Below are 27,540 nucleotides of genomic sequence, written 5' to 3' on the forward strand. Positions count from 1 at the left end.
TATGCTCCTCCTTCATCGCTCGAGACAACCTTATAGGTCTTACACCTCGACAAGCGATGTCCTTCTTGGATCTGCTACTAGTCTAAGCATTCTTTACCATGCCCGCGCGCAACAAGCCCTAGACCATATCAATTCTGGTTTTCCCTCAGGCTCCAGACCGTCATCATCCCAACCAGGCTGCAAGCATATCCAAAAAGAAAATCAAAAAAAAAAATATTCCCATTCCATATTTGCCGCCCATGGAGTCGGCAATGCTCACCGCGAGCAAGAACCATACTTGACCTGTCGGTGAAGGAATAAAAATGCAATGAGCAGAAGCCAAGCTGTGCGGCACATACAAAGGCATCTGTCGATCTTCATCCTCCATTATTTCTACCATAGTTCTTACCAATCTTCCTACTAGCAAACTCTTGGTGGATCTACCAAGTTGCCGGTATATTGTACTGAAATATCGCTGTTTCAGAGGATTGCCCAACTTGCTGAAGCCGCAGAGGGAGACCAAACTGCTGCGGCGGCGGCTTTTTATTTTACTTATTTTTTTCCTACTTTTATTTAGGTCACCCCCACCCCAACCCCCAAAATCCTGGGTAGATGCTGGCTATCAGCACTGCAGATAGCCTCGCAAATGAACTTCAATGCGAACTCTGGAGAAATACCTTCAGCACTCCACATGTCACATTTTCATTGAGCCAAATGTTACGGGTTAGAGGCGCCATTGACAAATCGAGACTCGCGCCCCCCACAGAAGGGGCCCAGCTGAAGGAATCCCAGCCTCACGGAAGTAGGGCTAGAACAAACCTAGGCTAAATCGAAGATCTTGCATTGACTTGACTGTCCCTGAATTTTGCATTTACTTTTCTTTTTTTTCTCATCACTATCATATCTTAAGTCTCGTTAAATCCTTAGCCGACCATATCGCGAGACTTTTGGTTCGATTAGCCTGCATCGCTCAGGCCCAACCGGCTACCTATTTTCACTGGGAGTGGACCCCATACAGAGTCCCAGCTCTGTCTTCATCAGCATGCTCGAGCCATTCCATCTCCTCATTCTCGGTGCGATAACGGCTATAGGATACATCCTAAGTCAACGCGGCCTCGATCCTCGTGAGCCACCGGAAGTGCACAGCAAGATTCCCATCATCGGTCACATCCTCGGTTTGATGCGCCATGGTATGGGATATTTCAGTCGAATTGCGTATGCACCTGCGACCACCCTACGTCCTTCTGCTTCCTCTCGTTCCTCTCTACGTACTTCGTACTAACCTGAGGAAACAGGGCGGAAAACTCCTCCCACCCGATCTTCACGATCAACCTCCTCACCAACAAGCAATACATTGTCACCTCCCCGTCCCTGATGCAGGCAGTCCAGCGCAACAAAAGAACACTCAAATTCGCGCCTCTCGTCAACTTCACTGCAGAGCGTTTTGCCGGAATCCCTGAGTCTGGGATGAGTCTTCTCCGCGACAGGGAAGCCGGTGGTGCGGGACTAAGTGCAGGGACAGTGCACGCAATGGAAAAGACGCTTATCGGGCCGTCATTAGATCGCATGAATGAGGAGATGGCGAGAATGCTGAGCCCGCTCGTGGATGAGCTTGTAGCGAGCCCTCAAACAGTTGATCTGTATGCGTGGTGTACACGTGCAATCACGGCCGCAAGCACAAATGCCTCATACGGCCCGAAGAACCCGTACAAGGACTCGGCAATCGCGGATGCATTCTGGACCTTCGAAACGAACATCGCCCCGCTGATAACAGGGGTCTTTCCCTCCATCATGGCGCGAAAGGCGTACAGGGCGCGCGAAACAACTTTCGCCGCAGTTCTGACGTACTTCCAAACAAAAGGCCATGAGCAAGGCTCGGAACTCACAAAGACCCGGTATCGTGTCATGCACGCTGGAGGCCTTTCAGATACAGATATCGCGCGCGCCGAAGTCTCTATGGGACTGGGCCTGCTCTCAAACACCGTCCCCGCCGCATTCTGGGTTCTCTTTGATCTGTATTCCAGGCCGAGTTTGCTGTGTGAGATCAGAAGGGAGGTGATGAAACATGCGGTTCGCGTTGAGAATACGCAGACGCCTATGGGGAGGAAGCGTATAATCGATATCTCGGCGCTCCGCGACTCATGCCCTCTCTTAGTGTCAGCGTATCAAGAGATCCTGCGGACTCGGTCTGTCTCGGCTGTTACGCGCGTGGTCACGGAGGACACAGTGCTTGACAACAGATATTTCCTCAAGAAGAGCGGGGTGGTGAGCATTCCTGCCTCAGCAATTGGTGCGACTGAATCCGTTTGGGGCCCTGAATCAGCGAGTGAGTTCAATCCGAGACGGTATATGAGGCAAACCACCCCCCATGGCAGCACGAGTCCCCGCCGGACAGGCGGCTTTATGAGCTTCGGCGTCTCACCGACTATCTGTCCAGGACGACATTTTGCCTCTTCGGAGATTTTGGCTCTTGTGGCCATGGTGATCTTGAGGATTGATCTGACTCCTGTGGATGACGGGGCCTGGAAAGCACCGGAGAAAAACTCAATGGCTATTGCTTCTGGGATGTGCCCGGTGAAGGGAGAGTTTTGGGTCAAGGTGGCTAGGAGGGAGAGTGAAGGCGAAGGAGTAGAGTGGGCAGTCGAAGCGAGGGAGGGAAGTGGGATGTTTAACCTGATGGTCGGTTGAGTCTTTAAGAAGTGAGAGAAGAAGGCATCTTTACAGTCTGGTTTGATTGAAGATAACCTAAGGTTTTCGAGGGATCGCCGCTAGCTATCTAAGGCCAGCATGATGCCTTTCACCATCCTTGATAGCCAAAATATAAAATATAAAAATAATAAAAAGAAGGTAGAGGTTCACCCTGTGCATCAAGCACTGATTCAGATGAAGCACAAGAATCCCAACAGTCCGTACCAATTCTTCTGCACGCTCTCAATCATTAAGACATTCCCTATACTCATATATGAACGCTCCCACACCGGCAATTCAACGCTGGACTCAGTAAATACAAGCTGCTGTCATTCATGCGGGCTGCAATACTTAGCTGGGCTCTGGTATGACCTAGGTGGCGGACTCAGAGAACTCTGCGCAACAGTTATCGGTCAGGGAAAGGCCAGTCTAGGAGAAACTGCCAGTAAATACGTCTATCTTGCTAGACTGTAAAAGATATTTGAAGTTCCGTCTTCGTGGCCACGGATTTGCCGCTGTTATGACTATGATTCGATCATAATATCCGCCGACTTCTCCATGGGATAAGTACGCGAATCTAGTCCTGTAATCTCTGGCCTAGGAACTGGCTCAATATCTTATTGCTACTCCCTGGTTTGCAGTGGACATTTCTCTCCTGGAGTACCTTTTCTTGCTTACTTCTTTGATCGACCGCACTTTTGCTCCGCTCGTGCAGTCTGATATTGGGGTCTCCTATAGCCTGTCTTCTTGTCGTCCATTCTTGCTATATTTGCAGAATAGCGAGCCTTTGCAGCTGTTGAACTGCCCTTCTTGGAAACGGAGCTGCTTCCCCCTTCTCACTGACTCGGAATGTGACAAGACCGCCACCAAGATTCTGGACGATCTTCTGCAGGCAGCTGGGGAGATACATCAAAGGTCCATAGTCGCAATATCTGGTACGGCGAAATCTTGCTCCTGTGTAAGAAGATCGTTGAGATCCTCAGAGATTATCAAGATTGCAGGGAAATTCTGTCCGTCAGAATGCTCCTACTCACATGTTCGTCAACAAACTTTGAGATCTAGGGGGAACTTTGTACTCATAACGGCGCAGTAGTTGCCTCTCATCCAATCTTTATGGAAGGCAAACTGGGTGTTGCTGCTCTAACTGGTTCAACGCATCACCGTCCGAGTTATTGGAATAATGAAGACGTTAGATTCCTGGCTGGACGCATGCGCAGCCATGGCTGAAGAATGAGATTGAGACTTTGAAGCATGTTTTAAGAGGCCCTTTCTTATGTAATGCAAGTCTTGCTGCACTAGTTGGTCAAACATACACAGGAATCATATTCTCTAGATTTCAGCTAAAGATAATGATAATGGGATGAGGGTTATCAACAGAATAACAGGCTCATCAACACTGCACTGAAGTAGTTCGTGAGGTTTGCATTTATCATTTGTAAACGAGGCTCTTTTGCCATTAGGTGAAGATACGAAGGGCCTTCGATTGCCTGTCAATCCTCGCTCCCTTTTTAAATCAGCTAGGCTTGTTGTGAGCCATTCCTGATCGAAGATTCTATAGGCTTACTTTCAGCTAAAGAGCCCCTCATTTACCCCGCTCTGATCTGTGCCTGGCGTCCTATCCACCTCTGTCTCAACGGGCCAGATAATGTTGGTTGGACTTTGGAAGATACCTCACTTTCCTCTGAAAGTCAAAACTCTGCGAGAACAAGGCACTTGGAACTGAGCTGTTTGTTTTGTCATACAATGCAGGTCTCTGTCGTATCTGGCCAAGACGCTATAGCCATAAACCTGCCCGCGCGTTATGAGCAGCGTCTTCGTCTGGATACCATATACCCCTTTCAAACTGAGTTCACCAGGGCTGCCTTCTCAACTGTAGCAAGAAGTCTAAGATCAAATCTGCAACGAAAGTGTACACAAAGCTCCTACTTTCACGGACCACAAACTTGCGCGGACAATAATGCTAACTTGTGCACAGTGAAAAACAGGCTGCGGCGGTATACAAGACAGAGCCTTTTACGCTCCGCGATATGGTTTCGTCAGCTGAAAACGGGTGTAGAGGGTGCAGATTTCTTGCGGCTGTGCTGGCCGGAGTGGGTTCAGTCTACGCCTATACGGAGCTGGAGCTGGCGGGCATGGCATTCAAGTGGCTGGGCTCGAGCTTTACCCTGGATATGACTATGGAAGATGGCAGTAATGGGCGAGATCTACCGAAACAGTTATCTCTGCGTCGGCGTCAGCGCAGTCCTCTGGTGGCTGTTTTTCTGAGACAATACCGGACAGTTGTATCCTGATTCCGGACCCGGGCTGGCCTGCTGTATATCTCGGTGTACGGGATTGCCAGGGCGCCGGAACGATCGTTCAAGGCCCACTTCCCGCTCTTCACGCGATCGTGGGTGTATCAGGAACGGATGCTCTCACGACGGATTCTCTTCTGCACAAATTAGAGTTCCAGGTCGGCTGCCAGGGAGGCCTGTCGTACGAGTGCGGCGGAGACTCGATAGCACCACATTTCAAGCCCGTGCCTACCGTGATGAATGTGGCCAAGCTCAAGACACTGTCCGAGCTAAAGGCAGCCGAGGGCGGCGGCGGGTTGGTTGGTGATGATTTCACGATGCTGATCTATCGCAACTGGGTAGATATAGTGGTGAGCTATGCGAAGCTGGATATCACGGTACCGTCCGACAGATTTTCTGCTATATCTGTCACCGCAAAAATCGTTTCTCGGAATATGAAAAGCGAGTACCTAGCTGGAATATGGCGAGCGACGTTCATGGAAGAAGGATTGCTTTGGTATGTGAGAGGGCGCCCGTCTCGGCCCCGGCCAGTATGGGGAGACAGTGATTGGCGAGCGCCGTCGTGGTCCTGGGCGAGTATAGACGCCCCCGAAGGACTCGGGTTTATTGAGCCCGGCAAAAAGTTCTCGACCTTCTTCAACGAGAAGATAGAACGTGCAGAGTGCGTTGGCGGGTGAGAACCCGCTGGGCGAAGTGACTTCGGGCTTCATCCGTGTTAGAGCATCGTTGGGGACAGCATTCTGGCGGACGCGGTGTCGACGTTGCGCCACTCCAGTAAGTAAGACGAAGACGCAGGGCACACAGCGCAGTGACTGTGGAAGCCGACGGGCCACTCAATCAAGACTGGACAAGATGCACATTTGCGGAGCCTGCCTTGGATCTTATGGGTGCGAAGTTGTCCTTCTATGCGGATGCCTACATCGACCGAGATAAATATGGGTTCTGGAATGCATTGGCAAAGGGGCGTGCAGGCTTGCGCCATGTTATCTACTTCATGTTCCTCGAGAGAGACGCCCTGAGATAGTCGGGGATGAGCGTATACCGTCTGATGCATTTCTGGTCTTGACGAAGCTGCAGCCTCACGAAAACAAGTTTGAAAGAGTTGACTTGGCTGTCATTTCTCATGGGTCAAATGCTAGCAGGGATCAGTGGTTCAAAGAGGTTTGGCATGATATTGCCTTGCCGGAGGAGACCATAACCCTTGTATAGGATGACGATCTGGTTAATCATTTCATTGAAGCTGGCCACGCCACCATTTGACCCGAAATCGGCTGCAATTCCCTTTCTTTACCTCCAAAGTCGGGGTGGTATAAGTAAACTTGGTTCTATAACAGCCAATTAACTCTCGTAGATTGCTCAGCTGGATATCGAGCTGCGCTTTCCTCTGAACCACCTTTGACCAAGTTTCTTTCGTCGGAATTCTTGTTTAGAAATATAATGTCTGGTCATTGCAGTATAGTGAGATTCATTCTAGTCCGTGATCGACATAGCATTCCCAAGCATTTAGGAGCCCTTTTTCCCTTGTAGAGAAGATGTAGAGAAGAAAAAGCGCATATGCCCAGCCAATGAGACTCAACTTACACAATCAGAAAAAGAGAAGGATAAAGAAAAAGAGAGGATGAAGAAGGCCAACTTGGAAGCTTGGAACGACATTAATCTACTTAAACCCTTTTTCAACATCTAGATCCTTATACCGCCAGTTTGAGACTCTGCGCTTGAACCTTGGTGCTCTGAGCTCATCCTGAATGCGGTCCTTGAGGGCCTTCAGATCCGGCGGTCGCTCCCTAATGAGCCTCTGCTTCTCGTTAAAGATATTCCACCATGAGTCATCGTGGCCCCGTCTATGAGGCAGCAAATGCCAGTCCCAGAGGCTCCTCTGCTCCTCTTCGGTCAGATTCAGCCACGCGTATAAGTCCTGACGGGCGGTTGATCGCTTGTCCGGAGAAATTGGTCCCGGATCGCGTCTGTACAAGACGCCCTTGCCATCCCTGGCAAATTCCACATCTTCCGGCCACTCAAAGACAGTTGCTTTTAGCTGCGGTCCCGCTTGGTAGACGTACGGCGCGGCCTCCTCCCCCAATAGCCACCGCCACCCTTTTGCAATCCTAGAGTCGTCACAACCATAGCCGTAGCATATCAGGACGGTTGGAATGACCATCAGTGCGACCACATATAGCTGGGTCGCCAATTGGGCCATGCCTAGTGTGACGACGTGGACGGTAAACGCCACCCAGCCGGTCCACTGCAACAGCCGGTAGATCCCGGGTGACCGGACGGGCGTCTCGGTGACGAAGACACCGCGCAGGAGATGCTCGGGGATAAACATCGTGACGGCTCGCGAATCAGGCATGACGACGAGGATCTTGGCGACCTCTGGTCGCCACTGTCGCGAGTCCCGCCGCAGCGCCGGCGCCTGCGGATCCCTCTTGCGCTTCTCTTTCCATTCTTCTAGCGCGCCTGCAAAGGTGGTAGGAAGGGGCTTTGCAGCCGCGACGGTTTTATTGATTGCGTGGCGGTTCTCCTGAATCATGTATGCGCGCACGATGATGAGGAGTATAATAGCTATCGTATTCGCAAACCCGTACCAGTCGCCAGACAAGACCGTCATGGCAAGCAGGAAGCCATTGAAGGTAGCTGAGATTAGGGCTGGGACGATGAAATACATCCACCGGGGCCGGGGCGTCTTGTCGACCTCCCAATATACGAGGCTGCGCGAGACATGGAATTCCTGCGTCTGCATCCACCGCGTGAACCACGCTGCGAGGTTCCTGTCACGATGCCGCTGGACACGTTATATAGCGTGAACGTAGGCTGTTTAGCGCGGAATCGATCGCCGGCAAAGACGAACCCTGCCAGCAGCGGCATATATTCCAGCCAGTAGCTGGGCGCTAAACGGCCGACGGCGATATCAACTTCGTTGGCGCCGAGGAGAGTGACAAGACCGAGAGCGTCGATTTCGAAGGGGGCCCATGTCGAGAGAGCTTTCCAGGGGTACATATCCAATATCTGGCAAGAGGATGGATTTCTTTTTGCCAGTTCCTAATATAAAAATAATGTGTGTAAAGGTGTTTTGTGTCGGAAAGGCCGTTAGAGAGGGGCAGAGCGGGGAGGGCATTTAGATCAATGTGAGGCCGGGCTTATGCAGACTAATGCAGGCTGAGCTGGGTGTCGCAGCCCAGGTAACCAGCCAAGTGCCTAGGCAAGGCGTTATTCCAACATTTCGGTCCCTCAGGCTGCCTTATAAGAAGCCCAAGCCTGCCCGCTTCGGCAGTCGCCTCTGCTCTATGAGCGAGGAACTTTATCGGTGTCAAGACCAGGCCGATTAGGGCTTAATTCTCTTCTCCTGCCCTGCAGAAGGCCTACACCGTCTCGTCTTGATTTTTTTTATCACTATTGCCAGCAAAAATCAGGAGGTCTGGCATATCCCGTATATTCCCATAAGTTTCTCCCCAAGGCCTTATGCTATTTTGATCGAGACCTTGCTGTGAATCTGCCCTTCTCCCTGTTCACGTCGACGGTACCACTCCCTGACTCTCTCTCGCTCAGTCGCCATCTACGATTCGAGCACGTCCAGGTGCTCTGGTCCAAGAAGTCCTGAAATTGACTACTGTCTTTGGCCCGTGGAGATACAGATGCAAATATCGCGCCTGCATCTCGAAGTCGTGGATGCAGCCCTTCAGATACATGGTGGCAAAGAACCAGATCGCAATAAAATCCTTGCAACATTGCCAATCAATTCATGTTGATAAGGGAAGCCAGGACTATGCCATATTTTTAAGATTCTCTGGCTACAGACCGCGAACGACAAGACGGGATACCTTCATACTTGATGAGTCAATAAACGCGGCCAAGCGAGCAGTTTCAATTGCGAGACATGGAGATCTTCTTCAGACGATGCTGCACTGGCCAGGTTGCATGACAAGCGATTCGAGCTCACGCGATACATATCAGATTTGGAGGAGACACTCGCCATTCGTGCCAAACTGCTGCAAAATATCAAAGACAGCCCCGAGATACATCTCTAACCAGGATCTCGCCGCCAGATACAATCGCCGGCGAGAGGTTACGGGTAGCACAGAAGCCATGGAGAAGAGATAGGGTACGATCAAGCCTCATTCAAAGCTGCGCCTACTGCGCCTACTGCGCCCATACAAAGGCTCCCATTTCCCTTAAGGGACGTGACTACGCGCAATCTACGGTCATATATAAAAGGATACTTAATAATCTCTAGTAAATACCTGACATTGAGGCCGAGTTGCTTGAAAAGCTGCCTATCTTGCATTGGCTGGTAAAAACACAGGACGCAGGCTGGGTGCAGCGGCAGCGACAGGTGAGTGACACATTCTAGAAGCGTCATGAGAGCTCAAGAAGACAGGTGGACCTGTAATATGTCATACGCGCCACTCTCACAGCTTTTCAGAAAATCACAGACAAGCACGCGGACAGGGGCCGCTCTGAAATGCTTTTAGAGTGCAACTCCAACTGTGGTTAGACCATACCGGCCAGTTCCCAAGTCTGATGTGGCGGTCCTGACGTTTGAGAGTAAAGGCAGCCACCTCCACCAGAAGCAATTGAGGCGTTGGGTGGGGTGAGGGCATCATACATGATATATATGAGTCTACCGGTGGAAGAGCATGCCTCCTCCTGTGGACAGACAGTGCGACTAGCCTGCAGACTGGAACAAGAAACCATTATAATCATGTTGATAGAGGCATCATATATGAGCAGACAAGCCCTTGGGGCAAATCCATCCTGTGCGTCTTACTGTGTCTTCATAACGTACCCTGACCCGTTCCTGCTATTGACATGGTATGCTGGACATTAAACGTCATGGACCATCCAAACCCAGCTGGGCAACCGTGGCTAGCCTCTAGCACCAAGCCACCTTCTTGCTGAGCCATAATTGCCGATATATTGCATGGGCGTCGAAATTACAGCGAGACTCGGTGCCGGTAGGCCGCTACAGATAACCAATGGCAGATGCCAACGCAAGGCCCTCCATGCATGGCTGCCCAGTACAGCAAGCGGCAGGCCATTAACCAATTACTGAAGAGATTCAAGCCGCGGGCTAGACAAGACCGCATTCGTGAATCGCCCTTATTGGCCATGACACCCCGCTTCGTTCAAAGATTGGGGTCTAGGAACCCCAAATTCGCGCGAGTATATCCGATGTGTACTCCACAGCTCTGAGGCTCTGCTGCTTCTCTTGTTTTAGTAAGATCCATTATTCTAAGCGCCGTCTTTGCATAAAAACAACAAGAATGCCGTATGTGTTTATCCAAAATCCTCGAAAGGACCACGCAGCGTACCACTAAACGATTGCGCCGCTGAGCACTCACTCAGCGAACCTAGAGGCGTGAATCATGCCGATCGGAGCATATTTACAATACTCAAGGCCAGCAAGTTCGTTAGCCAGGGCCGTCTCTGCTCTAGCACGACGCCACTCCGTCAGCTCTGCGCCCAGATCTCGGCCAGTCTCACATGCCGCGGCAAGATCGAGGGCCTACAGCATTGCCTTGGTAGGCACCGGATACCGGGGGTATAGAAGTCATTTCCTCAGTCTCCTGGGTAGCCCGACCCTCTCGATAACAGCCGTCTGTGACACCAATGGCACGGCACTAGAATCGTTCTCGGTCGAACACCCAGACATTCCCACTTACAATTCCCTGTCCTCGCTCCTGCACCACCACCGGCCCGATTTTGCCATCGTATCTGTGCCCCATTGCGCCCACTTGGAATGCATCTCTGCTCTCGCAGCGAAGGGTGTCCATGTGTTGAAGGAGAAGCCGATTGCGGAGTCGGTGGATGAGTATGAGTGGATGACCGGTTTGCCGGTCAAAGTAGGAATCACTTTTCAGAAGCGGTTCGAGCCTCACTTTCTTCAGTTTAGGAGCTTGCTCCCACTTGTGGGGGATGTCGCCGCTGTTGACGCTAGCCTTGCTCTAAATATCACCAACCTTGAGGAGACATGGCGTGCAAGCGCTGGCGTCGGAGTGACGGTAGGTTAACTCCGCATTACTCAGAGTACGCGAACGGGGACGGAGACTGACTCGAACCTACCGATAGGAAGATCTTGGATGCCATATGCTCGATCTCCTCGTATGGCTTCTGGGACTGCCGGCCTCTGTGATGGCGCAGCAGGTCTCCTCCGTACGGCCGTCCCAGAGGTACGGTGGGGACGACGTCTGTGACATTATGATGAACTGGGGGACCCGGAACTGCATAGGCCACGTACGGTTGTCACGCGTCGCTCATAAGCCTGTTTCATCCATCGTAGTGACCGGGACCAACGGGACCCTGATCATCAATGGGCAAGCAGTCACCCACTATGACACTCAAGGCTGCGAAACAATAAGCTCCACGCATCAGCCAGACGAGAAGCAGGTGATTCACTCCATGGTCCAGGAGTTTGGGGACTGGGTTACTGGTCGTGGACCGTCATTTTCCACCTCGCTGGCAAACGTGCGGAATACAGTCTCTCTCGTCGACGCTGTTAAGATGTCTCTTGCTAGTCGTCAGCTCCAACGCCCGCTCCCACTATCTGCGTCTTCGACCGCTGTTTGGGGTGCCATAAACAACAGAAATGGGCTCTCGACTAAGACTCTTACAAGTCGAGTGTCAGCAGCCACTTTATTCACCTCTACCCAAGCCAGAAACAGAGACAGATCTTTCCGCCTCAATACAGGAGCATTGATTCCGGCTGTTGGCTTGGGCACACGCAGAGCCCAAAAACCTGGTCTGGTTTATAGGGCTGTTCGTTCAGCATTAAAAACCGGGTATAGGCATATTGACACTGCCATGTCTTCCGGGGTTGAGCATGAGATTGGGCAAGCTGTGAAGGACTCCGGGGTCTCGCGAAGTCAGGTCTGGGTCACCACAAAGCTGGACAATAGATGGCATACGCGTGTCCAGGAAGCTCTGGATATGTCTCTAAGTGAGCTGGGTATGGACTATGTTGACCTCTATCTCATGGTACGGGCGGGTCTCGTCTGAAATACAAGAGGAAGGGCTGACATGTTCCCACAGGCATTGGCCTATACCAGTCGACCCAAATGACTCCTCCACCCAGCTGGCCGACTGGGACTTTGTTAAGACATGGTATGGCAAGATATTTCTCTCGCTTATGGCTGGATTCCTGTTTCTAAGCTCTACAGGGAAGAACTGCAAAATCTTGCGGCAACCAAAGTGCGAAATATTGGTGTGTCAAACTTCGGCATCGCACACCTCAGGAGACTGCTCAGCCATTCCTCTTGCAAGATTGTCCCTGCTGTTAACCAAGTTGAGGTACACAATCCACCAGATACATGTTGTTCGCGTATCGACTTTCTGACAACATAGTTGACAACATAGCTTCATCCCTATTGGCCATCAAGAAAGCTTTTGCAGTACTGCCGCAATCATGAGATCCATTGTACAGCCTATTCCTGCCTTGGGTCTACAGATTCTCCGCTACTAGAAGACAAAGTTTTGCTTGAAATATGCAAGAGAAGGAACAAGTCACCGCAGCAGGTTCTGTACGTTTCAAGTCCTTATTTAGTACCATGTTATGCTATGGTATGTTGTCCCCAGCACTGACAATTCAAGGATCATGTGGGGGCTCCAGCGCGGCACCAGTGTAGTACCCAAAACCGTCAACGCTGCTCGCATTGAGGAAAACTTTGATTTGAATGGCTGGGCACTGAGTGACGATGAATTGGACAAATTGAACCGATGCACCACCCGGTTCAAGTCTTGTAATGATGACTGGCTGCCGGCAACAGTCTTCTCTGAAGACGGGCACTGAGAGAGGGTGGATACCATGTCCTATTTTCAAGCACAGTGCGACTGGGTGTCATCACACACGCATGAACAGTAATTTCTTATCTCTTAGCGGAACAGGCTGCCCTCTAGAGCCGTTATCCCATGAACTAGTACCAAAATAAACTAAGTACCAAGGCATTTTGCTCATGCTGCAGGAACAGGACAGGCCATTCCATCAGTCTTGATACTTGACATTCCCTCTTAAGATGGTCGCGACAAACAAGAGTTGAATAACATATTTGTCTCCAAAGGCAGCAATTACGTTCGTAGAAGTAGCCATTCCTCCTATGTTCTAGTTGATTTGTCTCTCGTTGTCAATCCTTGTAACAATATGGGCTACATTCGGGTCCCGTTTGGTCCTAGCAGAGTATTACAGGCACCCCGTTCAAAGATACTAGCTGCCCTGAAGCCATACGCTCACCGAACCAGAGATAGAGCCTTGACCATCAAAGTTCTCGACACATTTCTCCGGGTTGACCTAAATCCCGGCATAGATCTATGATCTTCGATATAAATAAGGATAGTATAACTACGATGCTGTACTTCAGCTTATGCAGAGGCAACCGCCTTGCTTAATCGTGCTGATAAACCTGTCGATCGGGCCTCATGACCAACAGCAAGTGGCCTGAATAAGGATATAAAATAGAACAGGACAAAAAACAAAAAGAACGGCTCCATCCGCGGATCGAACGCGGGACCTCTCGCAAACAAGAGCTGTAGGGTGAACCCTAAGCGAGAATCATACCACTAGACCAACGGAGCTTCGTGTTGTAAGGGTTTTCAACTATTTAGTATATAAGCACCTAATGAAATATTTATACAGGTCCTGGAAGTGTTAACCATCGTGCGTGATTCTCGAGGAGTTGCTTGGAAACTATAAAGGCTTTATATAACCACTAATCTTATTACTCAGCTCCCAATGTCTTCTAAGGTGCTGCTGAGGCGTCCATAAGCAGCAGAAGGCATGGATGTTCGAGGTTAAAACTTCTATACACCGCTTGGCCACCATGCTGGCCAGATCAGGCTCGTAAATCCTCTGAGCTAACTCTAAATCGATCATGCCTCCTTCCTCCTTTGGTTAGCACATTCAAAAAAGGGATAGCCGACTTAGAGTTAGCTTCCTCCCAACCTTTTCTTTCCTTGTTCTTACATTTCGTTACGACAATACGTTCCTGTCTCCAGAACTTTAAATACATAACTAGTTGAAATCCTCTTCAAATATTTTCAAGCACTAGAAACTCAAGCCTCATACTAATAAGAAATAGCGTGTAAATCTAATCTTAGACTATTTTCCTGGGTTGAAAGTCGAGGTAAAATTGAGGAAGATCCATTTCTGACAAGTGGTATATATTTCAGCTAACTCGAAGTCGGCCTTACTAACTCGGGCTAGCGTGCTTGAGCTAGCGTTTCAAGAGTGGTTTAGCCGACTTAGAGTTACAAATTTACCACGTCACTTGTATTCCTTGCTAGATCTTTTACGAGTCAGTCGCTCTGCCTTGAAGGTCATCTGGACTTGGTAAATGTTGTGAGGTAATTCTAAGTCGGCTAAGCCACTTGCGATAACACTAGCCCAAAGTATTAAGGTGACTTCAAGTTTGCTCAGAGGATTTACCGAGTTACCTGCGACCACTTAGCAACTTAGCAAGCCACACTAGGGCCTGCCTTGTTTTAGCGTCATCCCTAGCAGCCTGTATATCGTAGTGTCCATATAGCAACGCTCCCTAGTTGCTCGCACAGGCAGCACATGAATCATATATAAAATAGCCCTAAATGGCGAATTGAGCTATTCGCAGCCTCAGACCCTCCAACTGCTCTCCAATTCATTGAACTATAAACCATCCCATCCTATTTGTCCTAGGGCAGCTCAACTCCACTAACGCTCCTCTTTCGGAGACAGCTTGACGAGAGGCGTGTCCTAGCGATGTGTAGACGACGAGTCAAGACATTGATTTCGGCATTGAAGCCAGGTGCACAGACTCCGGTTAGCAGGGGGGCAATGGGACCAATTTCCACGACGAGTGGCTTCCATCTTGATGCTAGGTCAGAGACTGCTTTTTTCCTGCTCGATGGGCGGTCAGCTGGCTATGGAGCAGTTGCTTGCGTCGGTTATGGTCAGGTTCGAGGTTATTTCCAGCTACCTACGGGCTGATTATGGTTGTTGTGCTTGCTCTGCGTTTACTGTTAGCTCTTGTCTACCCTTACTAACGGGAAGTATAGGAGGCGCGAGACAAACATTGGACCCTACCCGAATGGGTTCTTACAGACGTCTACGTCTTGAGACGCATATGCGTTCGGTAAAGCAACCTGAGGACGCGACCAGGCCGAGCACAATGCCAGCGATCAGGATCAAGGCGGGCTGGACCATTGCCACAACCTCCTCGACCAGAAGGCGTCGCGGTGGGCTTTCAGCGGTTAGGCTACAGAGCCAGATCTGGTGGTAAGAAACCTACAGAAGGGGGTAACGTGGATAATGGAGGCGACAGATAGAGGTGCCGGCCCGTCATAGCGAAGATAGTATCAGCCTTGGGCTCATGTTCGGATGATATTGTGCATGTGAATGAGAGTTCATGGTGTGTGTCTATTCGAGTAGAAAATGACACCGATTAATAAGTGCTGCTTCTATGGTTAGGGCATTGGTTAAAAGTCGGTTTCTTGCCCATATCGTGGAGGAGGAACCATGACTAGTGAAATGTGGCCCCTAAGTTCCCAGGAGCCTATACCTCACACTTGGGCTGCCGTCTGCTGTATCAACACTCCTTTCGGTATCACCGACCAAGAAGGGAACGTAGACATTTGTATTGACGTGTCTGGTAAGTAAGGTGACTTTCGCTGCGTCTGGTCAAGGCTGGAAATGATCCCTTGAGCTTGTGTCTCTTATGCGGATTAACCTCCATAGCGAACGACGGAATTTTAGTAACTTAGTAGTCGTCTCGATTTGTTCATAGTCCAGGGGCCGTTTTTATGATCGGTGCCCACTGCTAGTTGGGCTTAGCCAGCTAGGCGTAGTGTTGTGCGTTTATTTTCCAGTCCTGAAAGCCCACTGGACCTTGATGCAGTACAGATACCCTTCAGCAGATGGCAGAGGGTGGGAAAACGCTATGGATGATTTGCCTTTGACTTGGAGCTCTCATAGAGACTCGTATATGGTACTTTCCGCATGCTCGTAGAATGTCTGTTCAAAATGTTCTTTATATCTCGGTTCTATGCTCTCGATCTGGGTACGCAACATTATCCACTCCTAGGTAGAGTGTGTGAGCCTGCCACCCCTGTCGATGGCAGGGCCAATGATTCTAAACGGAAGTTCTTAAAATTGATCTCCTGCGCGAGGGCTCTTGAACCCTACCTTCATACCGCAGGTAAGTATTGGCAGAGGCGGAGGTGCAATACTGGGTTGGTGTAGACCCTCTCTAGCCCGGAATATATTTCCTGTCATACGGCTGCCGACCCTCTTATGATTTCCACCATCCAGCCTTAGGTGGACAATCAATAAAAGCCTAGCCTAGCACAAACATCTGCCAGCTGGTTACACTTTTTTTCAACGCCAAATTTTCTCCAGGGCGTTTGGGATATGCCATATATGTTATTCGGCTCATAATGGCAAATTTTAAAACTTCAGAGCAACTGCGCCCTGTTGGTCTAGTGGTATGATTCTCGCTTAGGGTTCACCCTACAGCTCTTGTTTGCGAGAGGTCCCGCGTTCGATCCGCGGATAGGGCCGCCAACTTTTTTCTTCCCAATTCGCTTAGTCTATGCCTAGGTTTGCTACTCGGGCCTGCGGACGTAGCCTTTCTTGTGGACCTGGGGTATTGGTCCCCTCGTCGAGCGTGCTTGTTTACGGTGCATTTTGTTGAACACACGTATTTTTTAAGCCTTCTTGGTCTAGTGGGACCATTCACAGAAGGGTTTTCCGCAGCTGGGCTTTCAGTTACACGCAACACTGAAATTTTATTGTAGAGACTTCAGATTTCTATCTTGCGGAAAACATCAAATATATGAGGACATGGAGAAAACACGCAGGGTATGAAGAAACGCAATATACATTATCGTAAGTCATGGCCGCCAGGGACGCGTGGCAATAAACAAGTCTATCTAGTATCACAAATTCACAAGTTTTTCAGCAGGGTCCGTATCTTTGCTCGACTGATGGGCTTCGTGAGGAAGACGTTAATTCCAGAAGCAAACGCCTCATGCTGCGCATCCTTGCTGTCTAGCCCAGTCAATGCCACGATCGTAGTGGGATGCCACGATGGCCTCAACTCTGGATGAGCGTCAAAGTACTTGCGTTCAAACTGTCGAATTCTCTGACTTGCCTCGAATCCGTTCATGACCGGCATGGAGATGTCAATGATGACCAGCGCGAATTTGCCGGGGTGTTCTTGGAACCTCTCAAACGCTTCAAGGCCGTTTTGGGCTGTCGTGCTGCTCCAGCCTTCTTTCTTCGTGTATGCATCGAGAATATTCAAGTTAATTGGGTTGTCTTCAACGAGGAGGACCGAAGGAGGGCCGTTCTCTGCGATCCCATCAGGAGCCGTCACTTCGGGCACGGTCCCCGGTTCATCCGGGAGAGAAATATTGTCGTTTATCGGCTTTCTGGAGTGCTGCTCATCATTTTTTTCTTCAGCGAGTCGTTTGCTGACCTTCATTCTCTCATCGGGGGCGTCTCTTGGCCCAATATCGAGTGGTAGGTGGGAGGATTCGGGCAACTCGACCCATCGTGTTTCTTCGTGTTGGTCTGTCTCTTGGCCCCCCATGCGCTTCAAACACAGCTCCATTGATTTAGCAAGTTTACGGGGGCCGCAGGGCTGGCTAATGAACTCGACAATGGGTTTGGGATTGTGGCTCATTGATGTTGACCTCGCGTACAGCTTGTGGGCTGCTTCAGGACAATGGCAAATAACGATTAACGGAGAAACCTTGCTCGGTTCGGCCAGGTCGAGAACTTGGTTTCCTTTGGCGTCCGGATCGTCGAGGTCCGTGTGCACCATGAGGTAGAAGTCACAGGCAGCTGGTGGATCATCGTTTAAATTAATTCTCTTGACGATGAGATGAAACCAATCTTCGCAGAGCCGTGTTAAAGAGTTAGACAGGGTAGAATCTCGTTCTGATACGAGTGACGAGCCGAACCCGATTAGACCAAGGGTCTTACCCTGGGCCTTCTTTCGTATCGAACGGTATGCCGCAGTCGTTGAGGATTCATCAGGGTTATCCGAGACGGGAGACATCGGCACTTGGATGGTTACCTCGGTGCCTTTGTCTTTCTCCGAACTAAGCTCGATTGTTCCATGGAGGGAGGCGACTGCCTTTCTCACAATACTTAGTCCTAGCCCACTTCCAGGGGCAAGAGCATCTTCCTGCGAGAATGGAACGAAGAGGCCGTTTCGGAGAAAAGCAGTCCCAATGCCCTGACCAGTATCTTTGACAGTTAATGTAACGGTATATTTGGCGTTGGAATCAGACTGCGAGGAGTCATTGCTTTCTCCCCGGGGTGTTTCTGCTTCCCCTACCTTCAGCCCAATGTAAACGAAACCCTGTTGCGTGTACTTCAGTGCGTTACTGAAAACATTCAGCATGATACGTCGCCAGCACCCAGCCTGTGTGTAGAAACCCCATCCGTTGGATTCTTGGATATCGAATATGATAGTTACTTGCTTCGCCGAAACAACAGCCGTTTTCGGACTACCACCGTTCCTTCTTGCATGATGATAGAAAGTATGACCGGCAAATATACTCTCGACCACTTCCTCTAGGACCGCATCTAGCTGAACATGCGTATTGATATTCTCGCTGCTATTTGGGGGGTTACGTTCAAGAGTGTCGTGATTTTGACTTGACGTCTCAGCTTTCTTGGCATGTTTATGCTTCGAGTTTCGGTCTTTCCTGAATTTATCAATATAGGTAAAGTCCAGCAGATGATTGATAGTATCAAGCAAGGTCCGGCCGCAGGCCTCCAAAGTGTGTACCATTCCATACTGGAGAGCATTCAAGGCAGTATCGCTAAGGAGGTCTGCGGTGCCCAAAATTCCATGCAGGGGGCTTCTCAGTTCGTGAGAGATATTGCTGACCAGGTTTGTCTTTGCTCTGTCGGCCATCTCGATATCAAGTTTATGGACCGCAGCCATAATACTATTAGCAAAAGCACGCAGATACGCCAGCTCCGTCTCCGCCGCGAAAACACGCTGCGGCTTATTAGTCCAGACAAGCAATCCTGAAAGCCATCTCGACTTGTGAGAGTCCCACAGTGGCAGAAATATGATGCTTCGGGGGCCGTGAAGAACACGGTGCAGATCGTTGGCGTCTTGCTTGTGGCTCCGCTTCCGCCTCCTAGAGTCCTTTGTGGATACAGATTTCGAGGTGTCAGCAGAGAAATTGCTGCCGCTCTCGTCGGATAATGACCCGTCATTATTGTAGTTGAATATCTTCCCACGAGGGTACCGGTTCATCATGGCTTTCAGCAGAAACTCACGCAGCGCATAACCATTGTCCTGCGAGTTGGATCTGGCCCTGGAATCCTCGTTTATTGTGGAAAAGACGGAAGTGGAGCTACCTAGAATGCGACATATCGTCGTGCCATTTTCGAGCCCGGTATCGGGGCTTTCCTCACTGCTGGTAGTGGTCTCACTTTCTGACCGGGCTTCATGATCCTCGCAGTACTCGTATCCCACAAGGCCACCGAAAGATTCAACCCTAGCATCAAAAAAGACAACGCCTTCCACCGCGATGGACTCTCGGATCAAATTTGCTGCTCGGGAAAATATTTCCTGCAAGGAACCTTGAATGCCGTCATCGTCGGGTAGACTGTCCCCAGAAGGTTCGCTTCGGCAGATGGCCCGCCTTTGCAAATGTGAATTTTGCCTCTTGTGCGTGCCAGGTCTTGCGTCCGTTTCGTCATCATCGGCGCCAGGAGAAGAATCTTTTCGAGCCGGACGATGAGGAGGTTGTTTCCGGGTATTGTCTCGCGCTTCCTGCAGATCCTGCTGTCGTTTATCCAACAAGCCTTCAATAGTCTCGTCACCGTGTCTACCTCGCGCAGCATCCTGCTCGTTCGACTCAAGCCATGAATCTCGGAGCGTCGATTTCCCCTCCACAAAGCTACCCAGACCAGTGATCATCTTCCGTGCTTGAATATTCTCATGCTCGAGATGCATCATGTCTAAGTATCTCATTATGGTCGCTGCCATGTCTTTCATGAAGTTTATTGTTGATTCATCCACCCCTGATGGCCTTGGCTGCGAGTCTAAGACGCCATATGACCCTATCACTTGCCCTCTTGGACTAATTATTGGCACACCAGCATAGAACCGGGCGGCATATAGTTGCTTGGGCACCGCGTATCGCTCCTTATTTTCACCCTGCAAGTCCGGAATAATCAAGGCCCCATGACTAACAGTCGTATTATCCGGAAGATTGGAAGGCGTGGTTGTCAGTTCCGTGCAGATGCTATTCTCTTTGGGTAGAACACAACATCCTAGCCGTAGTTCGTCGTCAGGCGAGCCTGTAGCTTCGGCCAGAATATACTGGTTCGTAGGGCCGAAGAGCGAGATGATTGCCCGCTGGGCACCAAGTCTCATGGCTCCCAGCTGGGCAAACGAGGTCAAGGCATGGTCTTGCGAAGATGCTGGCGAGAACGTTTTCCGGCTAGAGTCGTCGAAGGGAGCAAATGGGTAAGAGCTATGATCACGTGGTAGGTACCTTGCACAGGTCGGTTAGCAGGAACCGAACGACCGCGAGGCTAAGCCAACCTATAGAATTCGCGCTCTTTTGCTAGATTGAAGGGATAACTGTCTGGATCCATTGTAAGGCATAGTATTGCCAGTTCGTTCGGAAATGCTCTCTCCAGGGGGGTTAGGCTCTACTGTTTCTTTAAAGTGAGCGTAAATCCCAGAACAATGATATCATACGATTTCCGCCTACGTCATCCCTCCGCTGTACCATATGGACCTGCATTAGCCCTCCCTGGATCCAGACCATGGGCTACAGTGCAAATACCGCGCTTGAACGCCGCTGATGAAACGGCCCGCTGGTCATGTCCGATCTGGGGCCATCAGGACCTCTCGGGCCCGGGATTTCGAAGTGTACTCAAGAGTAGATCAAACAAAGTTCATTTGTACCATATCAACAAGTGCAATTTTATTACACTAACAGTCCACAATTAAGCACATATGGAATGGGAAGCATCAAGAGAAACGCCATTCATATCCCGCCGATCCAAGCGCCCGAGAATCAACCTGAACAAAAACCGCAGGCACCAAACATACCGCCAAATAACATGTACATGAAACAGCCTGGACAGAGCTGAACTGTACGATATAAACCTATCTGAATAAAGAGAAACTTGTCAACCGTATGCTAATATTGAAAAGCTCGTAAATGCAATCATTATGTGAAGGCTTAGGACCGATTCTTCGGCTGGGCCAGCATGTTCAAGCGACTCATGCTGAGCGCACGGCTCCTGGAACGCGCACTTGCGGGCGTTCCCTTGCGGATGGCCCCAGAGCCAAGACGGGAAGGAGTCTGTGAACGGGATTTGAGCGGGCTTGACGCCTGGGTTTTGGAAGGCTGAGGCGTATTGATCTTGACCCGCTTCACGCTTCGTCCTGGGCTATGGTCGGCTGGAGGGACATTTTCGCGGTCGGGCTCATCCTCAGCTGCCCGGTGTCTCTTTTTGTGGCTGAGGCCATGCGGCATTCCCGGAACTTCAGGCAAGGTGGCCTCAACAGGGACATCAGAGGGACGAACTGAACGGATAGTAGCTGACTTTTGCGCGTTACGATCCGGAGTCAAGACAGGAAGGGTAGGGTAGACGACGTCATATGTCGAAGGGTAAGTAATTGTGGCCGGTTTCTTGAAGGGCGATGGTGAAATCACTTCCTCAGCAAGCTGAGTCTTGGTACAAGGTGTGAACTCGACCCGCTTTTTGGGAGAAGGGGTAGGCGCCGCTCCGGGGGAGCTTTCACGGGACGGTTGAAGCAAAAGGTCGGGCGTAAAGTCTTGAGCTGCTCGGTGTGTCCCAGCGGCAATCTTAGAGGGGTCCTTGGAGAACAAAGGCTGATGGGGCCGTAGAATTGACTTGAGACTGCTCAGTGTGGGAATGTTGCTCTTAAAGCGCGGGTTGAATTCGGTGCGAGGGGTATTTGGTGCCTCGGCAGGTTTGGAAAGAGGAGAACGCGCGAGGGAGGGAATCATGCTGGTGCGAGGGGGTTTCAGGCTGCCAGATTGACGAGCCAGGGAGGCGCGTGTTGGTGTCAACAATGAGCTGCGAATACTGGACCTGGGCCGTGCAATCGCGGACTTGGGTAGGCGGCTTTGAGGTGTGACTGCAGCTCTATCCTGCTTGGTACGTTTCGCAGACGGCGTAGAAGGAGCTGAGGCCTTAAGCGTGGTAGCCGCAGGGGACTTTTGGCTCTCAGGTTCGTCCAGGCGGGCTTTCGAACTGGTCCTCTTAAGTGTCTTTTGAACAGGCTGGAACCGCCCTGGCGTAGCTCGGAACGCGGAGGCGTGGCCAGCAATGGAATCCATTTTCTTGAATTCGGCCATATGAACGTCTGAAAACCGACCGGCCTTTCCTTTCGGCTTAGCGATCTTGCGTTCACTTGTTTGTGGCGCGTCACCGGTGGCATTCGCCTTCTCATTGACCATATTAGCCTTGATCCGAGCCACGTCCTCGCGTACGCTCTCCATGAGCTTCTTCGCCTCGTCGCTAAGCTCCGTGTCCTGGGCAGAGAACTTGAATTCGAACGCTGGAGTGCCGTAGAATGTCGACGCAGGAGAGGCATTTGTTTTGCTAGGTGTGCTCTGCGCGGGGTCATCTTTCACCACGTTGCCATGGGCGTCCTTCTTGATGGGATTGAAGCCAAGAATCAAGCCCGAGTCCGCCTGTTTAGTAGTGCTTTGGTGTACCTTGCTGGGATGCATCTCGAAGTGGGTAGGACGCGTAAGAGAAGTGACTGGTGTTTTCGCCGGCGATTTTTTCAACTTTCCTTTAGGAGTGTGTGCGACTTTTGCCGGTGTGGACTGGGGTTTAGGAGACTCAACAGGCTCTTCACGCTCCATTACAGCATCCAACTTATTTTCGGATCTATCGTTGTTCGAATTGTTTTGGTTCAACTCCGCGGGAGTATCCTGCCCAGAGAGCGAGGGTCAGTGACTTCACCAAGCAAGGGCGTCAGGAGCGTCAGAAGGAATGAGTACCTGGGCGGGCGACTGGCGGCTCCTAAGACGAGCCGAGCGGCGAACCGCCATTATGAGAAATTACTGCTATATCAGGCTAAACAAATCGAAATGAGCAAATTTGAGGGGTTTTGAGGGTTTGAGCACGAGTATTGCGATCGAATGGTGGTGTGAGTGGTGTTGAGTGGGAGTTGTTGAGACGAACTAACGGTGTAAATAAAATGTCGGAATCGGTAGGCGGTGAGCTGACGTCATGGTCCACGCTTGTTTACATCATGCCCTTTTTGGACGCGTTTTCCTTTCGTGTATACTCGCGGTACGGCGTCGTTTCTGTTCTTTTCCTTTTATCGTTGGTTAAATAAAACAGTGATATTGACCTGTCAATATATGAGCATCTGCTAGAGTGCGACATCCCCGCCCGGTTGCCGGTTGAACAAGTGGAAACTCGGTCCGTGCTATTCGGTAGCTACTACGAACGTTATAGCTACTCTCCAGGTATCTTATACCATTCCCAAAAGATGTGATCCTAGTCAGTGCATTAATATATAATACTATGTAAAGAGCTCTTTTATTTACCTGTCGTTGTTGGCCTATTAGAGATATTTGATATCGCTTTTCAATACATCTTTACTAGGAGTACGGATTTGCCGTTGAGATGATGCACAGCCCAGGCAAGGGGCGCCACTACCAGCGTTGCGGGATCGAACTTTTATGGCTCGATGATTAAATATGGTGGTTCAGAAGTCCTGGTATGGGAATGCATGCCACAAAATGGATAGGATGATCCGACTAGCTTCGACTACTGCTCAAGCTTTAATCGCTCCAGCTCCTCAATCTCCTCCTTCCCCAGCAGACCCAACGCCTCTCTGCGGCTCTTAGCCTTGGGGTCAAAAAACGGCTTCTCAGCTAGTGCAGTAACCCGCGTGCCATGCCGTGGCTCAGAACCTTCATAATCCCAGCTAGCGTTGTGTATAGTGATCCTAGGAAGTCAGCAATGCCAGTGCAGGTGGAGCCAGCCAAAACATACCGATTATCCCATAGTGCACTACTACGAGGAGTCCACTTGAACCTCACCTGGATATCAACATTCTTCTCAAACACATCATATAAATATCCCAGAATTAGGTCGCTTTCAGCCTTGTCGAGCCCAACGATGCGAACCGTCATGGCTCGATTAACCCACAGTGCCTTCCAACCAGTTGCTGGATGGACGCGCACAAGTGGATGTTCACGCTCAACATACTTAGGCCCAGCTTCAGGGTCATTACGGTCAAGGTACGGATGAGCGGAGCGGTAGACGGCTGTCCGCCCATCGATGATCTTGCGGAACGCAGGGGAGAGCTTCTCGTAAGCAGCGTAACCGCTGGCCCAGAGGGTATCACCCCCAATGGATGGAACCGTATCATTATGAAGGTGTGTCACGCCGGCTGGCTGCCGCTCATGGACAAGATCTGTGTGCCATCGAGAGGCGCCTCCCGGACGACGAAAACTGGCTGGTATTTCGGTTGCCTGCAGAGCAGGCCACATGACCGTCACACCAGGAACACCGGGGACTTGAGCGGCTTGAGGCTGTTGTAGTCAGTAACTTCTTTGCTTTTTCGTAATGGGAATGATACATGAACTTCAATCTCGCCGTACCACTCGCCGAGTTTCTTCTGCTCCTGCGGTGAGATGTCCTGATCGCGGAAGAACACGACGCTGCGTTCGGCAATCAGCAGGCCCAGCTCATCTTTCTGCTGGTCAGTCAAGTCTTTCAGCTGCAGCCCTACGATCTCGGTCCCTATGTGCTTTGTCAAGTGGACCACTTCCTTCGCAGCGGAAAGAAGGGCTTTCTTCTCCGGATCGGCACGAGTACCGGGATCAATGTGTTGGCGGTCATAGTCGCGGATCCGGTAAACATCGTCTAAGTAGAGAGGACGAGAAGGGCGATAGGGATATCCATTCGAGAGGTCAACTGTGCCCTTTTCGAGTCTCTCGCGGGCCGTGGCCGGAAGACCGAGGGTGTCCTTTCGCGGCTCGGCAACATTAATGATGCTCGGGTCGATTGGGGCTGGGGCCATTTTAACGATCTTTGCTTGGTCCAGTATAATATCACTATCGTTGTTCGATAATATCAACACATTTCAAAGTGGATCGGGAGAGCAGCGAACTTATCTGTTCAGGGATGGATGTTCGTGATGTGCATACCCAATCTTGAAAGGACGCTATCGCACCATCGTTGCATATCATTGCGCATTGCCACGAGCTTGTCTCTAGATGGTCCGATCCCCTCTTCTCCTCTTTGTCTCTGTGATTCTGTCCATTCATTTTTGTTGTTGGAGATACTCCCATTCCGTCTTGCAGGGATACTATCACGCATTCTTCTGGGATTTCTAATCGCCTACTCAGCGACGAAGGATTCACAAGAGCTATGCCATCATACGAGACATAGTTCAAAGCTAGATAGACTGCACTTATGACACCATCTTAGAGCCGATAGCGTTACCCTGCTTCTAGTCACCCACAGATCGCGCATCACGAATGGTACTTGATATAACGCAAGTGCAGGCTCGGCTCGCTGACCATTGCTGCGGAGAGCAAGAGCAGACAGCATGACGCGCCCGCAAATTCGACGAGTTGCAGTCATTGGAGCTGGGATTAGTGGTGTTGTGTCAGCTGCACACTTAATCCAGGCTGGATTGGATGTGACTGTTTATGAAAGGTCTCATGCGGCTGGCGGCGTTTGGTATGTCAACTCATATATATCATTTCAGTAACCTAATGTTGCAGGTTGTATGATGAGCGCGTGGCACCGGAGCCATCGTATACTTCCTTGAAACCGCTCGAGTCGGAAAGGTATTTTGATAAGAATGAGCACAATATCGCCCTCACCCATGCGCCGCCCGGGTATGTCTCTTCACCCGAATAATAGTTTCGTGCTGATGTGGTAGGCCATGCTATGACGGACTCAAGAACAATGTGCCGACACCCTTGATGCGCGTCAAGCTTAATGCTTGGCCAGAGGGGACACCCGACTTCGTCAGTCATTCCGTGATGAAGGAATATATACAAGATACCTCGCGGAAGACTGGTGTCGATGATATTACCATCTACGGCGCACGCGTTAAGAACCTCATCAAGCAGGGCGATTCATGGCAGGTTACCTGGTCTAGGTTGGAGCAATATGATGACGAACTCAAAGAACAAGAGCGCAAAACTGTGGGTGTCGTCCTGAATTGATTGAACAACTCTGACCCCTTTCTTAGACATTCGACGCAGTAGTAGTCGCGTCTGGGCATTATCATACCCCTCGAATTCCAGAAACGCCTGGTCTTGCGGAAGCAAAAGCGCGCTGGCCAGATCGCATATATCACTCCAAAAGATACCGAAAGCCAGAGGGCTACGAGAAGAAGGTACCTTTGCCCGGTTCGGTAGTTAAAGCAACTGCTGATTAGTAGAATGTTCTTCTCATCGGCGGCGCAGTCTCGGCCATAGACATCGCCCGTGAAATTGGCCCGCAAGCGGATACTATCTATCAGAGCACGCGGAATGGAGAATTTGATATTTCAGCCAGCATTCTCCCGGAAAATGGCGTCCGAGTCAGTGAAGTAACGCGGTACGAAATTCTCGATGAAAGTCAAGTCGTCGACGGCAAGCTTCCGTTGAAAGTACATTTGAAATCCGGCCAGGGGCTCTGCGGACTGGACCAGGTGATCATCTGCACGGGATACCAGTTCACCCTCCCTTTCCTGGCCGATTACCATAACGACAGACTCTCGCCAGCAGAGGCTGACGAGACAATTCTCGTGACGGATGGGACTCAGGCGCACAACCTACATAAGGACATATTCTACATTCCCGACCCTACCCTTGCGTTCGTCGGCGTGCCGTTTTACACAGCCACCTTTACGCTCTTCGAGTTCCAAGCGATAACCGCAGCAAATGTCTTCTCAGGTATTGCTGACCTACCCTCAAAGCAAGAGATGAGAGCAGAATACAATGAGAAACTGAAAAGGAAAGGGCATGGGAAGCGATTCCATTCGCTGAAAGACGTGGAGGATGACTACGTCAACAATCTCCTAGAATGGATAAACACGCCGAGAGTGAGAATAGGTCTGACACCTATCGAGGGACACACGGAAAGATGGCACGAGGCGAAGGAAGCGCAGCGCGAGCGGTTGAAGGCGTTTTTCGAGACTCCAACTGCAACTAATGATCGGAGGGACAGTGGAATCGAAGGACTTCCGGTGCTACCGGCGTGCAGTGCATGATTCAGGCAATAATACTCCGCAGCTAGATTATTATCAGATATTATATACGGTGGATTCAGAAGGGATGAATGGTCTTATCTATGACCTCGTTTGTACAGAAATGGTGTGCTCCTTGCATGGTGTGGCTTCAGCGGGAGGGATTGGGGAAAAGTTCTTAGTTTTTGCCCCCTCACAAACTGTCACAGGAGCTGCCATGACTTACTCAGTAACGGCCAAACTTGGTTTAATGCACAGGTGTTATTGGATGTTCGGGATGGTGCAAGTCTCGATGGCGATGAGCAATCTCACCTAGTTTAGGGCTCAGGGTGCGCAAGTTTAGCTTGGATGAGGTGACTCCATATCCCATCAGCAATCTTGCCTCC

General features: G+C 50.5%; 9 protein-coding genes across 9 annotated transcripts, besides 1 other annotated feature; 5 read left to right on the top strand and 4 right to left on the bottom strand.

The window, feature by feature from the left end:
- Nucleotides 1-27,540: part of a sequence feature (contig 1.67 618..254221(-1)) that runs on past both edges of the window.
- Nucleotides 884-2,852, top strand: ANIA_04117 (protein CYP660A1). Its single transcript, XM_656629.2, has 2 exons — nucleotides 884-1,194; nucleotides 1,275-2,852. Exons 1-2 carry the CDS (start codon nucleotides 1,022-1,024, stop codon nucleotides 2,665-2,667), a joined length of 1,566 nt encoding a protein of 521 aa, XP_661721.1. The 5' UTR covers nucleotides 884-1,021; the 3' UTR covers nucleotides 2,668-2,852.
- ANIA_04116 (uncharacterized protein) lies at nucleotides 4,411-5,985 on the top strand (the record flags this gene model as incomplete). The annotated part of the gene is made up of 4 exons (XM_656628.1): nucleotides 4,411-4,539; nucleotides 4,653-4,857; nucleotides 4,905-5,457; nucleotides 5,757-5,985. The coding sequence occupies 4 exons, from the start codon at nucleotides 4,411-4,413 to the stop codon at nucleotides 5,983-5,985; spliced, it is 1,116 nt and encodes a 371-aa protein (XP_661720.1).
- On the bottom strand, nucleotides 6,619-7,958 carry ANIA_04115 (uncharacterized protein; the record flags this gene model as incomplete). Its single annotated transcript, XM_656627.1, has 2 exons — nucleotides 6,619-7,743; nucleotides 7,806-7,958. 2 exons carry the CDS (start codon nucleotides 7,956-7,958, stop codon nucleotides 6,619-6,621), a joined length of 1,278 nt encoding a protein of 425 aa, XP_661719.1.
- Nucleotides 10,325-12,744, top strand: ANIA_04114 (uncharacterized protein; the record flags this gene model as incomplete). Its single annotated transcript, XM_656626.1, has 5 exons — nucleotides 10,325-10,960; nucleotides 11,028-11,933; nucleotides 12,031-12,159; nucleotides 12,312-12,475; nucleotides 12,531-12,744. 5 exons carry the CDS (start codon nucleotides 10,325-10,327, stop codon nucleotides 12,742-12,744), a joined length of 2,049 nt encoding a protein of 682 aa, XP_661718.1.
- On the top strand, nucleotides 15,439-16,161 carry ANIA_11426 (uncharacterized protein; the record flags this gene model as incomplete). The annotated part of the gene is made up of 3 exons (XM_050611323.1): nucleotides 15,439-15,571; nucleotides 15,929-15,979; nucleotides 16,118-16,161. The coding sequence occupies 3 exons, from the start codon at nucleotides 15,439-15,441 to the stop codon at nucleotides 16,159-16,161; spliced, it is 228 nt and encodes a 75-aa protein (XP_050467359.1).
- ANIA_04113 (protein hk-8-2) lies at nucleotides 16,710-20,553 on the bottom strand (the record flags this gene model as incomplete). The annotated part of the gene is made up of 2 exons (XM_656625.2): nucleotides 16,710-20,429; nucleotides 20,501-20,553. 2 exons carry the CDS (start codon nucleotides 20,551-20,553, stop codon nucleotides 16,865-16,867), a joined length of 3,618 nt encoding a protein of 1,205 aa, XP_661717.1. The 3' UTR covers nucleotides 16,710-16,864.
- Nucleotides 21,150-23,000, bottom strand: ANIA_04112 (uncharacterized protein; the record flags this gene model as incomplete). Its single annotated transcript, XM_656624.1, has 2 exons — nucleotides 21,150-22,880; nucleotides 22,950-23,000. 2 exons carry the CDS (start codon nucleotides 22,998-23,000, stop codon nucleotides 21,150-21,152), a joined length of 1,782 nt encoding a protein of 593 aa, XP_661716.1.
- ANIA_04111 (TauD/TfdA dioxygenase family protein) lies at nucleotides 23,728-24,988 on the bottom strand (the record flags this gene model as incomplete). The annotated part of the gene is made up of 3 exons (XM_656623.1): nucleotides 23,728-23,887; nucleotides 23,956-24,497; nucleotides 24,545-24,988. The coding sequence occupies 3 exons, from the start codon at nucleotides 24,986-24,988 to the stop codon at nucleotides 23,728-23,730; spliced, it is 1,146 nt and encodes a 381-aa protein (XP_661715.1).
- On the top strand, nucleotides 25,520-27,178 carry ANIA_04110 (protein fmoB; the record flags this gene model as incomplete). Its single annotated transcript, XM_656622.1, has 5 exons — nucleotides 25,520-25,653; nucleotides 25,698-25,814; nucleotides 25,859-26,126; nucleotides 26,174-26,320; nucleotides 26,366-27,178. The coding sequence occupies 5 exons, from the start codon at nucleotides 25,520-25,522 to the stop codon at nucleotides 27,176-27,178; spliced, it is 1,479 nt and encodes a 492-aa protein (XP_661714.1).

Source organism: Aspergillus nidulans, chromosome II, assembly GCF_000011425.1.
Source record: "Aspergillus nidulans FGSC A4 chromosome II".
Taxonomy (NCBI): Eukaryota; Fungi; Ascomycota; class Eurotiomycetes; order Eurotiales; family Aspergillaceae; genus Aspergillus; species Aspergillus nidulans.